The 15,380-nt window shown below is 36.3% G+C and overlaps 1 protein-coding gene across 11 annotated transcripts in view; it reads right to left on the minus strand.

Moving 5' to 3' along the window:
- Window positions 1-15,380, minus strand: part of ABCC9 (ATP binding cassette subfamily C member 9) — a 146,513-nt gene that overhangs the window by 53,677 nt on the left and 77,456 nt on the right. For all 11 annotated transcript variants that reach the window (XR_010835777.1, XM_067008851.1, XM_067008846.1 and 8 more), the window contains 3 exons: window positions 7,596-7,733; window positions 7,342-7,467; window positions 3,079-3,175 (listed from right to left, as the gene is read on the minus strand). Coding sequence is in view for 10 of the 11 variants with exons in the window: in XM_067008851.1 (XP_066864952.1) it covers window positions 3,079-3,175; window positions 7,342-7,467; window positions 7,596-7,733 (361 nt within the window). In the remaining variant the exon portion in view is untranslated. The remainder of the gene's footprint in view (window positions 1-3,078; window positions 3,176-7,341; window positions 7,468-7,595; window positions 7,734-15,380) is intronic.

Here is a 15,380-nt window from a genome sequence, read left to right on the forward strand (position 1 = left end):
CAACGTTCTCAATGGTGAAAAACTGAAACCTTTTCCACTAAGATCAGGAAAAAGACAAGGCTGTCCACTCTCTGTTATTCAACATAGTGTTGGAAGTTTTAGCTACAGCAATCTGAGAAGAAAAAGAAATAAAAGAATCCAAATCCGAAAAGAAGAAGTAAAATTGTCATTGTTTGCAGATGGCATGATACTATGCATATAGAATCCTAAAGATGCTACCATAAAACTACTAGAGCTAATCAATGAATTTGGTAAAGTGGCAGGATACAAAATGCACAGAAATCTCTTGCATTTCTATACACTAATGATGAAAAATCTGAAAGAGAAATTAAGGAAACACTCCCATTTATGACTGCAACAAAAAGAGTAAACTACCTAGGAATAAACCTACCTAGGGAGACAAAAGACCTTTATGCAGAAAACTATAAGACACTGATGAAAGAAATCAAAGATGATACAAACGGATAGAGAGATATACCATGTTCTTGGATTGGAAGAATCAACATTGTGAAAATGACTATCTTCCTAAAGCAATCTACAGATTCAGTGCAATCCCTATCAAACTACCAATGTAATTTTTCACAGAAGTAGAACAAAAAACTTCATTATTTCTATGGAAACACAAAAGACCCCGAGCAGCCAAACCAACCTTGAGAAAGAAAAATGGAGCTGGAGGAATCAGGCTCCCGGACTTCAGACTATACTACAGAGCTACAGTAGTCAAGACAGTATGGTACTGGCACAAAAACAGAAATATGGATCAATGGAACAGGATAGAAAGCCCAGAGATAAACCCACACATATATGGTCACCTTATCTTTGATAAAGGAGGCAAGAATATACAATGGAGAAAAGACAGCCTCTTCAATAAGTGGTGCTGGGAAAACTGGACAGCTACATATAAAAGAATGAAATTAGAACACTCCCTAACACCATACACAAAAATAAACTCAAAATGGATTAAAGACCTAAATGTAAGGCCAGACATTATCAAACTTTTAGAGGAAAACATAGGAAGAACACGCTTTGACATAAAACAGCAAGATCCTTTTTTACCCACCTCCTAGAGTAATGGAAATAAAAACAAAAATAAACAAATGGGACCTAATGAAACTTAAAACCTTTCACACAGCAAAGGAAACCATAAACAAGATGAAAAGACAACCCTCAGAATGGGAGAAAGTATTTGTAAATGAAGCAACCGACAAAGGATTAATCTCCAAAATATACAAGCACCTCATGCAGCTCAATATCAAAAAAACAAACAACCCAATCCAAAAATGGGCAGAAGACCTAAATAGACATTTCTCCAAAGAAGTTATACAGTTTGCCAACAAACACATGAAAGGATGCTCAACATCACTAATCATTAGAGAAATGCAAATCAAAACTACAATGAGGTATCACCTCACACAGGTCAGAATGGCCATCATCAAAAAATCTACAAACAATAAACGCTGGAGAGGGTGTGGAGAAAAGGGAACCCTTTTGCACTGTTGGTGGGAATGTAAATTGATATAGCCATTATGGAGAACAGTATGGGGGGGGCTTAAAAAACTAAAAATAGAGCTACCATATGACCCAGCAATCTCACTACTGGGCATATACCCTGAGAAAACCATAATTCAAAAAGAGTCATGTACCACAATATTCATTGCAGCACTATTTACAGTAGCCAGGACATGGAACCAACCTAAGTGTCCATCAATAGATGAATAGATTAAGAAGATGTGGCAGAAATATACAATGGAATATTACTCAGCCATAAAAGGAAATGAAATTGAGTTATTTGTAGTGAAGTGAATGGACCTAGAGTCTGTCATACAGAGTGAATTAAGTCAGAAAGAGAAAAACAAACACCATATGCTAACACATATATATGGAATCTAAAAAGAAAAAATGGTTCTGATGAACGATTCTCTATGCAGACTTAAAGAATGGACTTGAGGACACAGGGAGGGGGAAAGGTAAGCTGGGATGAATTGAGAGAGTATCACTGAAATATATACACTACCAAATATAAAATAGATAGCTAGTGGGAAGCAGCTGCATTGCATGGGGAGATCAGCTCAGTGCTTTGTGACTACCAGCTCAGTGCTTTGTGACCACCTAGATGGATAGGGAGGGCGGGAGGGAGATGCAAGATGGAGGGGATATGGGGATATATGTACACATATAGCTGATTCACTTTGTTATACAGCAGAAACTAACACAACACTGTAAAGCAATTATACTCCAATAAAAATATTTTAAAAATTCTTAAATCTAAGAAACTGGAGTACAAAATTCATTTATTCATTCATTTATTTATTCACTTAATGAGTATTTACTGAAACACAATAATTATCATATGATGAGTAAAGATAACATATTTTGGTGTCCTTCAGTGTGAAATTATAATTTTCTCTTTCTTAATTGGCTTGTAGAAATGTGGTCTTAAGCAAAAACCATGTAGGAAAAATGAAGTATAGTGCATTTACTCTATGGACTTAAGTGTGGTTTATCTTACCAACTTCTCAGCAACAAATGTCAAAGTCATGTAACTATTTAATCTTATTCCTCAAATTTCCCATAAACCTTTTTTCCCTGCTATACCTTACTAGATCCAGAAAACTGAAACATAACAAATAGCTTTCTCATCCTCTTAGTCTTCATTGCTGTGTTATCATGAAAACCCCATAAGAACTTACTGACTCAAGTATGTCTTTCAAAGCAGTATTTTCTCCATATTCCCCATTTATTGTTTATTTCTAAAGGACAGACATTTTATTATACTACACCTTTCCAATTTATCTGAACAACGGTCTAGACCTGTTGTCCTGTCAGCTCTCTCACGCACAACACAAAAATACTAAGACACAGTGTGGGAAATCCCTCAAGATGCTTGTTGGTTGATTGCATACACCTTTCCTTCACTCCTATTCTTTCCATTTCAGTTTTATGTATTTGATTTAGCCTTTCCACCTGCTGCAAAGTGGCTAGTCATTCCTCACTGACATATTCACACATCATTTGCCAAAGAAAGACCCTCACATCCTATTACCTGTTTGAATGTGTCAGACATAAAAAAAGGTCTACCTTCGTCTTCATCCTCCAGTTGTGCTTTTGCCTCTCTTGAATACATGGCTCTTCGGAGTGTTTTCCTCTCTAAAGTTGTTTGGTCAGCTTCCATATCCTACAGGAAACACTGTGCTATCATTCAAGGAGCTCACAGCCACAGTCAGGTTCTACTTATCAATCAATGACCCACACGTACCAAGAACCGATCCTTAGTTACCTTTCTGGGTTTTGGGCTCTGTTCATGTTACAGGTGGATGGGCAACTCCTGTCATAGGAGTAATGCCTGAGGTTTGTGGAAAATGTCTCAGAGCTCAGAGGTGTAGGGCAGTAAGGAGCCAGGAAAAGTAGTAAAAACGTGATGGAGCTGACCCCAGGGGCAGGGGATACCTCCCCTAGCCTTAAAGCCTGGATCCACCATCGCTCTTTTATGTCACTTTCACGTACTCCTGTAATTTTTCTAACTAAAGTCATCTATGTTAACAAATATTTTCCTTGAAAAATGCATGTGTTTCTGGATTGGTTAAAGCACTATCAGTCATCCCCTAATATTATGAATGATTAAATCGAGATGAATTTCTCACTGAGCATCTCACTAAGGGAAGGGCACAAAAGAAAGGGACTTCAATAGAAACTGAAGGAAGGTGGGTAATTTTGAAGCAAATGGGAAAGGAGGGTATTCAGTTGCCTAGCAGTTTAGGAGAAAGCCCTGGGAAGGGAAGATAAGCAGAAAGAAGAGAAAAATGGCAAAAACAAAGTGCAAATTTTTAAGGGTTGCTCCTGACTTGTCTTGTGCTGAGAAAGGGAAAAGCACTTTGTTTTCTCCAGTTCTCTGCTTCCAGCACTCCGCCCCCTTGGCTTCGTAACAGGACTAGTGGCATCAGTTCAGTTACACTGTGGGTTAAATCAGCTTCTGCAGGACTGTCTGGGAAACTAACCGTCTCCCTGTTTCTGTGGGGAAATGCATTCTGAGTTCCAAGTAACTGACCCACAGACTTTTTGAATCTATGGTAATTTGAGAGCTTCCTGTACATGCTGACATTAAAAGAAAAAAAATCACAGTTGTGACGCTGATAAACCAATAATTCTTTGGTGATCAGTCTCTAGATAGTGGTCCTGTTTTGTTTTTGTTTGTTTGGTCTCATACAAAATGTGTGACTTAGGAGACTTGCTATTCTAGAAGGCTCTGTCGCTTCCAAGTTCTTGAATTTAAAAAAAAGTAAAAGCGAAAGTGTCTCTTTTTTTTTTTTTTTTTTTGCGGTACGCGGGCCTCTCACTGCTGTGGCCTCTCCCGTTGCAGAGCACAGGCTCCGGACGTGCAGGCTCAGCAGCCATGGCTCACGGGCCCAGCCGCTCCGCGGCATGTGGGATCCTCCCGGACCGGGGCGCAAACCGGTGTCCCCTGCATCGGCAGGCGGACTCTCAACCACTGCACCACCAGGGAAGCCCAAAAGTGTCTCTTGAATAATGTTTTTTCAGAGACAATTTTACATTAGCTTTTCTTTTTGAATTTCATTTTATTTAATTTTTTATACATCAGGTTCTTATTAGTTATCTATTTTATACATATTAGTGTATACATGTCAATCCCAATCTCCCAATTCATCACATTTACATTAGCTTTTAATTGTGCCTAATGATATGAAAACCAACACTTGTACATGAGAGTAAATAAAACCCCAAATTAAAAAGGACCTGATCTTTTGTGTATAGTGTAACGAAATGAAATAAACCTGTACATGGAAAAACAGAAGATCTGGTTCTTGTTCAACTCGCCAGTCTGTGTGAACAAAAGATTTAACATCTTGGGGACTTTAATCTTTAGTCATTTTTCTTATGAGTAAATGCTCATATTAAGCTCATTTGAGGTTAAATATTTTAAATTGTGTTGATATCTGGATTAAGTAAATACAAATTTAGTTTCATTCATCCAATAAATATTTACTGAATGCCTGTGAAGGGTCAGGTCAAGGTGAGGGTTGGAGGCTGGGGGAAGAAATGTCCTAAGATGCTACTTTATTTTGCTTAATAACATTATGAAGACAATGGGTGATGCCATCCAAGATAGAACTGCCATTTCTATCCTTTTAACATATTCTTTCCCCCTTATCCCTTAACCCTTAAACTGACAGATCTGTCTAAAGCCCTGAGATGGCATGTTTTGTGAGTTCTTTAGTTTCACTCCCTTGTCCACTTGCTTGATCTGCTCTGGCTCTAAGCCAGCCTTTCTCAACCTACTGACATTCTGGGTCAGAAAATTCTTTGTCATGGGGGCTTCCCTGTGCACTGTAGAACGTTTAACAGCATCCCTGTCCTCTACCCACTAGATGCCAGTAGCACCTGCTCCCCAACTGTGACAACTAAACATGTCTCTAGATGTTGCCAAATGTCCCCAAGAAGATAAAAGTGACCCTGGTTGAGAACCAGGGTTCTAGGCAAACACCCCATCCTGCCACAGAACATATTCAGAAGCTGTTTCTATGAAAACTTCCCCAAGGTGTTGCGGTCTTATTGCCCACAGTGTGACTCTCCCTGGCTTCAGATGAATTTCAGGCGCCTGCCCTTCTCTGGGTGGCAGTAACCTCCCTCCAGCCCCAGGTGAGGATTCTGGGCAGGTGCATGGCTCATGCTGGCTTCTACTGGCCACTGGTTCACCCCGCAACTGCATTTGCCCTTTCCACACCTTAACTTGCTCCATATCTCCCTCAGCTGATTTATAACCCTGTGATGTATCTTTAATTACAGAGTTAGGCTATCTTGAGTGATCACTTCATTTCTAAACACAATGTAATGGACTTTCTTCCTGGCTTGCTCAATAATCAGTATTACTATAAAATCAAGCCAAGAGTGTCCTCTCTCTCTCTGTCTGTGTTTTTCCAGATGTTCTTTCCAAAGTAAACCATAAATGGTCCACTCCTTAAGCTTACATCATTTTCTTTTGTCCCTGGCATCTAGACCACTGAAAAAATGTCATTTGGAGCCATCCCAGTAAGTTTACAATCAAGCACTCCACCGCAAAATTCTTAAGTGGGCTCTTGCCAATTGTACATTGTCATATTTTGATGAATATCCTCATTTGAAAGGTTCTGTGATTTGTCCTAGTCTACTTAAAGACTTTTACATATATCTTTTCTTCCATATTTTGAGAAGTTTGTAGTTTACTTTCGAGATCTTTGGCAAAGCTGCAGAAGACAGAGCAATCCCATGGTTTGTCTGACTTTTTATCTTCCTTTTGCTATGGAAACATAGATCATTTTTTCCTTTATGAAATAATACATTTTAATTTCTTGATTTTTTCAGAAATTTGCTGATATAAGCATTTTCATTTTACAATGCTCACTCCTAGCCAGGACTACTGAATTTAGATACTTCCTAGCCCCAACTCAAGAGAAAACATTTTGAAAATTTACTAATTCAATTTGTAATTCACTTCTCAACCATGAGTTGTTCTTCTTTTATCATACTCAATCTGGTTTCCAACTCTGTTATCATTGCATTCAATGTTATATTTACATTATACTGGAATTACATTGGGTATAGACCTGGATTCAAATTCAATTGGTACCACTTATTTATGTACTGTACAACTTTAGGCAAGTTACTTAGCCTCTCTGAGCCTCAGTTTTCTCATTTTTAGAGTGAGATCATATTTTATTTACTTATTTCTGATACTTTTTGCTTATTTTGTGAGAATTAACAGAGATCATGTAAAAAGGCTTTGTGGACTTTAAAAACTATCCAGATATAAAGCTTTATTGTTATTTCCTTCTGATTACTTTCCTTCACCCCCCAACTCGATCCCAGACATGCTTTACTACTATACCCACCCCTCATAGCTCTTCCTTCTTTCAAAATCATCTCAGATTTTGTTTTGCCCACAACCCTCCATTTGTAAATGGTGAATGAAAATACTCTCATATTACAGGTGAGGAAAATGAGACATACACAAGGAAAAATAAGATAAAATGAGGAAATAGCATGCTTGAGCAAGTAGTTTAAGTTTTAAACACACATATGATTGTAATATGCCTCCAATTCAAATAAAATTCCTCTAAAAGGCTGACAACATGTCATCCAAAAGATATCACTAGAATCTTTTAGTTTCAAAGTAGTCTATCAATTAATGATATATAAATATACAATTATTTCAGATTTCAGGTGAGGACTATTATATCATCAAACATTAAATGGTAATATTTCTCTAAAAGTTTTTTAGTAATTATGCACTATATTTCTGACTCTTCTGAACTCAGCTCTGAACTTTTCTGAACTCTGAGCAATTACCTTTTCTAGTTCTTGATCTTGCCGATTCATAAGTGTTTTCCAGTGTTCATAAAGCTCAACATCTTTGGTTTGAATGTCCTTCAAAGTTCCTTCTCTTAGAACACTTCCATCTTTCATGGCTATGATCTAAGGAAAGCACATATTAGAAGAATTGTGACAAAATTCCTTAATTGGCCAAGAGAATTATCTTCATCTCAGAAAGCATTTATATAACTGTAATATAAAAATTAATGAAACTTCTTTTAAACTCTTACCCAGTCAGCATGTGTTAGATATTGTAATTTGTGAGTCACAAGAACAAGTGTCCTCTTGTCATCTTGGAGAAATTTCAAAATCCCTTCCTGCATTAAGTGATCACTCAAGTGAATGTCCAAGGCAGAAAATGGATCATCCTACAACGAGTAAAATGGAGAGATGATGAAAATTTTTTATGTTCTCTTTGTAACTAAATCCTCCAGAAAGCAGAAATACAAATAACTAAAGGCAAATTATCTCACAAATCCTATTTATAATAAACAGACTCTGAATAACTTTAAATTACAAAAAAGGTACTAAATTAAAAATGAAACTTTTATTTTCTATTTCACTTAAAAACTAATTTAAAAAGTAAATAACAGTATTCAAAGTAGTTTGAATTCTTATGTATAGAATATCCAAGTTCAAAAACCAACACTACTTGACAACCTATAATAAAAAAACAAAACAAAGAATGAAATGATAATTGGAGTTTATCAACTGAATGAAATGATAATTGGAGTTTATCAATAAACTTTATCAATAAAGTTTAAATAATAAAAATAGGTATAGACTCTAGACCAAGATGGCAACATAGGAGGCTCCTGAATTTCTCTCCTACCATGGACACACTGAATATTCAGCTACACATGGAGCAATTCCCTCTGAAAGAAATCCAGAAACTAGTTGAGTTATTCTGACACATTAAGCAACTGAGAAAATACATCAAAATAAGTAGGAAAGGCTGAGACACACTCTCGCCATAAACCCCACCCCTGAAAAATTCACAAATATGTGGAGATGAAACAACATGCTCTTAAACAACTAATGGGTCAAAGAAGAAATCAAAAGAGGAAATCAAAAACTATCTTGAGACAAACGAAAATGAATCACAACATATCAAAACTTACGGGATGCAGCAAAAGCAGTTCTAAAAGAATTTTATAGCAATAAATGCCTATATTAAGAAAAAAGAAAGACCTCAAATAAACAACTTAACTTCGCACCTCAAAAAACTAGAGAAAAAGAACAAACTAAGCCCAAAGTTAGTAGAAGGAAGGAAATAAAAAAAATCAGAGTGGAAATATATAAAATCCAGACTAACAAGACAACAGAAAAGATCAATGAAACTAGGAACTGATTTTTTGCAAAGATAAACAAAATGGATAAACCTTTAGCTAGGTTAACCAAGAAAAAAATGAGAGGATTCAAATAAAATTATAAATGAAAAAGGCAACATTACAATTAATACCACACAAATACAAGGGATCATAAGACTACTATGAAAAATGATATACCTACAGACTGGACACCTAAATGACATGGATAAATTCCTAGAAACAAACACCTACAGAAACTGAATCGTGAGGAATTAGAAAATAGGAACAGACCAATTACTGGCAAGGGAATTGAATCAGTTATCAAGAAACATCGCCCAACAAACAAAAGTCCAGGAACAGATGGCTTCAGTGGTGAATTCAATCAAACATTTAAAGAATTAATACCAATCCTTCTCAAACTTTTCCAAAAAACAGAAGAGGAAAGAACACTTCCAAACTCATTTTACAAAGCTAGCATAAAGACACCACAAGAAAAGAAAATTACAGTTCAATGTATCTGATGAACATAGATGCAAAAATTCTCAACAAAATATTAACAAACTGAATTCAACAGTCAGTAAAATATTCAAACACCATGATCAAGTTGGATTTATTCCAGGGATGCAAGGATGGTTCAACATTTGCAAATCAATGTGATATACCACAGTAATAAAATGAAGGATAAAAATCATATGATAAACTCAATAGATGCAGAAAAAGCATTTGACAAAGTTCAACATTCAATCATGATAAAAATTCTGAATGAAGTAGGTATTGAGGGAACATACCTCAACATAATAAAGGTCATATATGACAAGCCCACAGCTAACATCATACGTAATGGTAAAAAGCTGAAAACTGTCCCTCTAAGATCAAGAACAATGCCAACTCTCACTACTTTTATTCAACATAGTACTGGAAGTCCTAGCCAGAGCAATTAGTCAAGAAAAAGAAATAAAAGACATCCAAATGGGAAAGGAAGAAGTAAAACCATCTCTATTTGCAGATGACATTTTTCTATAGAAGACCCTAAAGTTTTCACCAAAAAACTAACAGAACTAATGAACGAGGTCAATAAAGTTGCAGGATACAAAATCAATATACAAAAATCAGTTGCATTTCTATACACTAATAACAAAGTGTCAGAAATTAGGAAAACAACCCCATTTATAATTGCATCAAAAATAATAAAACGTCTAAGGAATAAACTTAAGAATAAAATGTCTAAGGAATACACTTAACCAAGGAGGTAAAAGACCTGTGCACTGAAAACTCTAAGACACTGATGAAAGAAACTGAAGAAAATGCAAATAAATGGAAAGATATCTTGTGCTCATGGATTGGAAAAATTAATATTGTTAAAATGTCCATACTACCGAAAATGATCTAGAGGTTCCATGCAATCCCTATCAAAATTCCAATGACATTTTTCACAGAAATGAATCAAACAGTTCCAAACTTTGTTTAGAACCACAAAAGACCCCTAATATCCAAAGCAATCCTGAGAAAGAATAACAAAGCTGGAGGTATCATACTTCCTGATTTCAAACTGTATTACAAAGCTATCATAAACAAAACAGTATCTTATTGGCATAAAAACAGACACATAGATCAATGGAACAGCACAGAGAGCCCAGAAATAAACTCATGCACATATGGTCAATTAATTTACAACAAAGGGGCCAAGAATATACAATGGGGGAAGGATAGTCTCTTCGATAAATGGTGCTGGGAAAACTGGACAGCCACATGTAAAAAAAAGGAACCTGGACTATTATCTTACATCACACATAAAAATCAGCTCAAAATGAATCAAAGACATGAAGGTAAGATCTGAAACCATAAAACTCCTAGGAGAAAACATAGTGGATAAGCTCCCTGACATTGGTCTTGGCAATGCTTTTTTAAGATTCTGACACCAAAAACAAAAGGAACAAATGCAAAAATAAACAAGTGAGACTACGTCAAACTAAAAAGTTTTTGTACAGTAAAGAAAACCATCAACGAAATGAAAAGGCAACTTATGAAATGGGATAAAATATCTGTAAATCATATATATAAGTGGTTAATATCCAAAATATATATAGAACTCATACAACTCAATAGCAAAAAGACCCCAACAATCCAATTTAAAAATGGTCAGAGGATCTGAATAGATATTTTCCAAAGAAGACATACAAATGGCCAACAAGTACATGAAAAGATGCTCAATATCATTAATCATCTGGGAAATACAAATCAAACTATGAGAGATATAACCTCTCATCTGTTAGATAGGCTATTATCAAAAAGACAAGAAATAATTGGTGAGAATGTGGAGAAAAGGGAACTCTTGTGCACTGTTGTTGGAAATGTAAATTGGTGCAGCCACCATGGAAAAAATGTATGAAGGTTCCTCAAAATTTTAAAAATAGAACTACCATATGATCCAGCAATTCCACTTCTGGGTATTTATTTAAAGGAAATGAAATCATTATCTCAATGTTCATTAAGAACTTCCATGTTCATTATAGCATTATGTACAATAGCCAAGATATGGAAACAACCTAAATGTCCATCAATGGATGAATGGGTAAAGACAATGTGAAATATTATTCATCCATAAAAAGGTAGGAAATCCTGCCATTTGTGATGGCATTATGCCAAGTAAAATAAGTCAAACAGAGAAAAACAGACACTATGCTCTCACTTATCCGTGGAATCCCCCCCCCCCCAAAAATGTGAACTTATAAATTCAGAAAACAAATTGGTGTTTGCCAGAGGTGGGGGTCTGGGGTTGGGGAAAATGGGTGTAAATGGTCAAAAGGTACAAACTTCCAGTTGTAAGATAAACATGTCCTCGGGATAGAATGTACAGCACTACGACTATAGTTAATAATACTTTATTGCATATTTGAAAGTAGTTAACAGAGTAGATCTCTGACACTGGGCAATTTTTCAAACTCAGTCACTCATCTGTAAAATGGGGATAATAAAGAGACCTGTCACAGAGCACACAGGTTTGCTGTAAAGATCAAATACTGTTGTAAAAATCTCTGTAAATTATTTTAAAAGCGTTATTTTATTATTATTTTCTTATAAATAAAGCTGTGGTGATTAACACTGTGCTAAACCCTTTAAAGCACCACAGTGAGAATTTAGTGACTTCCAGGAATCTCTTAACGAGGAAGAGTGCAGTGGTTAAGGACAAAGGCTATGGAATTAGATCACCTGGGTTTATATCCTTGCTTCACTATACTATCTGTGTGACCTTGGATAAATTATCCCCCAAAGCCTCAACACTATCATTGCGTAAACAAAGGTAACATTAATAATAACAATGTCAAACCTAATAGGGTTATTGTGAGGATGAAGTGAGTTCATGTACATAAAGTATTTAGAACCATGACTAGGTCATAAAAATCCCTTAATAATGATTGCTATCATGTATATGGCTTCATTATGTGGCATCATGGCTTCATTATGTGGCATCTTGGTGTTGCAGTAAAATGTAACCTTTTATATAACTTAATAATAATCTAGATTTGATGGATAGCTAATCATTTCTCACGATTCAGTTTGTGTATTAACATTCTGGGGAGATACTTTCTTTAAAGAGTGCAAGACAATTTGACAAATGGCCAAATCAATGAATGGTCAATTCTTCTTTTTCAGTAATATATTATTTATTTTTATATACATATATACAGTTCTCACTAATATAGTCTTTCCTGTATTCAATGAATATGTTTTAGTAGTATACTCTTTATGGACACATTTTTGGAAATAACCTCTTAAAAATATATTCACTGATACAGCACATTTATAGATGCTACAAAGCTTTAAAAATAACTAATATGTTTGATATATAATCAAGATGTTTCACATGGCTTTGATACAATGTAAAGGCTAATTTGATAAAGGTTAACTAGAGATCAGAGCAAAATGTAAAACCTTAACTAATTATTTGTACAAGTAAGATCCTTAAAGAGAGGAATAACAAAGGAGAAAACTTTGTTTCCTTTACCCAGCACATAAAATGGCACTGATGACATTCACTAAACATTGATGGATGGAAAGGAAGAAGGATGGAAGGAAGGAGAGAGGGAGGGAGGGAGGGAGGGAGGGAAAGGAAAGAAAAAGACAACACAGGTAGTAACTTGAGACTAATACTTTTTTGTTGTTGTTGTTGTTTTTTGTTTTTTTTTTTTTTTGCGGTACGCGGGCCTCTCACTGCTGTGGCCTCTCCCGTTGCGGAGCACAGGCTCCGGACGCGCAGGCCCAGCGGCCACGGCTCACAGGCCCAGCCGCTCTGCGGCACGTGGGATCCTCCCGGACCGGGGCACGAACCCGCGTCCCCTGCATCGGCAGGCGGACTCTCAACCACTGCGCCACCAGGGAAGCCCTGAGAGTAATACTTTTTAAAAAATACCAGAGAATCTTGGCTGATCAGAAAAACAGTACACAAAAGACATGGAGTTCTAGCCCAGACTGTATCACTCACTAGTCATTAGTCCTTGAGTAAGGCACTTGACCTTTCTCTGTATAAGTTTCCTCACTTCACATGAGGACACCATCTACCCTAGCAGCACAGTCATAAGAATCAAATGAGATAATACCGCGATTCAAAGTGCTTTGTGAATTTTTAAACAATGGAAGTGTAAGATATTTTCATTTGGGGAAAATTGTTGAAACACATCAACAGTATTCTGTTGCTGCTAAAACGTTATTCAATTTTAGGCTACAATGAAGAAACTATAATATTTAGATCGTAAGATCTATTCGTTTTAAGATTATCTGAGTTGATCAGAGTGCATCTAGAAAACGCTTTTTCAAAGGGACCCTGACAGACACTATTACAGCCAGAATTAAGAAAAGGTAAAAAAAAGTTATAAAAATTATATTATTGTCAAAGAATTAAAAATATTAAGCTTGCTTAGCCTAGAAAAAAGTAAATTAAGGCAAGTTATGACAATAATATTAAAATATTGAACCATGGCTATATAAAAGAAATATATTTGGTGCTGTAGAAGCAGAATGGGACTCAATTAATGGAAAATACACAGAAACAGATTTCAGTCACATAATAACTTTCCAATAATGAAAGCTATCCGCAGCAGGCATAGCAATGGTCCCCCAAAACGTCCAGGTTCTAATTCCCAGAACTTGTGACTATGTTACCTTAATAGCAAATGGGACTTTGCAGATACACGCACACCTCGTTTGACTGCACTTCACTTTATTGTGCTTCACAGAGTTGCGTATTTTTACAAATTGAAGAGTTGTGGCAACCCTGTGTCTAGCAAGTCTATCGGTGCTATTTCTCTAACAGCATCTGCTCACCTCGTGTCTTTGTGTCACATTTTGGTAATTCTCACAATACGTTCAAACTTTTTCATTATTATTATATTACAGTGATCTATGATCAAGGACCTTTGATGTTACTATTGCAAGAAGGTTATCACTTACTGAAGGCTCAGATGATGGGTAGCATGTTTTATCAATGATGTATTTTTAATTAAGGTATGTACATTGTTTTTTTAGACATAATGCTATTGCACACTTAAGAGATTACAGTAAACATAACTTTTGTATGCACTGGGAAACCAAAAAAAATCACGTGACTCACACTTTACTGCGATGTTCGCTTTATTATGATGATCTGGAACCAAACCTGCACTATCTCCAAGGTATGTCTATATGATTTAGATTAAAGACCTTGAGATGGGAAGATTATCCTGATGGATCTAAACTAATTACATGAATCCTTGAAACCAGAGAACTTCCCCAGATGTGAAGAGAGGGAGAAGTGAGTGGTAAAAATGGTCAGAGATGCTGGCTTTGAAGATGAAGGAAGGCAGCTGTGAGCCAAGGAATGTGGGAAGCCTCTAGAAGCTGGCAAAGGCTAGGAAGCCTCTTCTACCTGGTAGCCCCCAGAAGGGAACACAGCCCTGCAGACACTCTGATCTCAGCTGTGTGAGACCCATGTCAGATATCTAACCTACAGAACTATAGGATAATAAATTTGTATTGTGTCAACCACCAATTATGGCAATTTATTATAGCAACCCATACACGGACCAACAAGGAAAGGCTGCCTCAAAGATAAGCAATCTGTCTTCAGAGAGAGTCATCAAGAAGCTGTTAGAGATGAAACGAAAGGAAATTCTATAAGGAATGGCTGGGAACCCACAGTGTTAGCACTATGACTTCTTTGAATCCCATGACTCTACAACTGAAGTAAGGGTCATTAAATTGAAGACAGTGGAATGAAATGGAGTAGAATACTACATTCAGAGAACCTCTGTCTCTTTCCGATTTCCAAGTCACTTGGTCCTCAGGTGGTTCAATCATTACTTGATCCCAAAGTTCAAGAAGTCATTTCTAGTTGCAGGTCCACCCATTATGAAAAGGAATTATAATTACATAGGTTACTGCTAGATACTGGTATAGCTTTTATGGTGGTGTTTTCTGGAACATTTGGGGGACAGGTATTCTTAGGGACATTAACCTGAAGTGCACTTCCACCACTACGTCCAAATTCTACTCCCATCCCCAGTAATGGATCCAAATTTAGTGGAAAACTCCACTAAATCTGAAGATGTTAGATTTTAGATGGAGTAAAAACTCTAAAGGAGGTTGGAGAACTGGATTTATAAATGATTGATAACTGCACAGAAGGAGAAAGCAGGGGAAGGATGTATTTACATAGGCTGCTGGTCTCTA

The sequence above is a fragment of the Kogia breviceps genome, chromosome 12 (assembly GCF_026419965.1).
Source record: "Kogia breviceps isolate mKogBre1 chromosome 12, mKogBre1 haplotype 1, whole genome shotgun sequence".
Classification (NCBI taxonomy): domain Eukaryota; kingdom Metazoa; phylum Chordata; class Mammalia; order Artiodactyla; family Physeteridae; genus Kogia; species Kogia breviceps.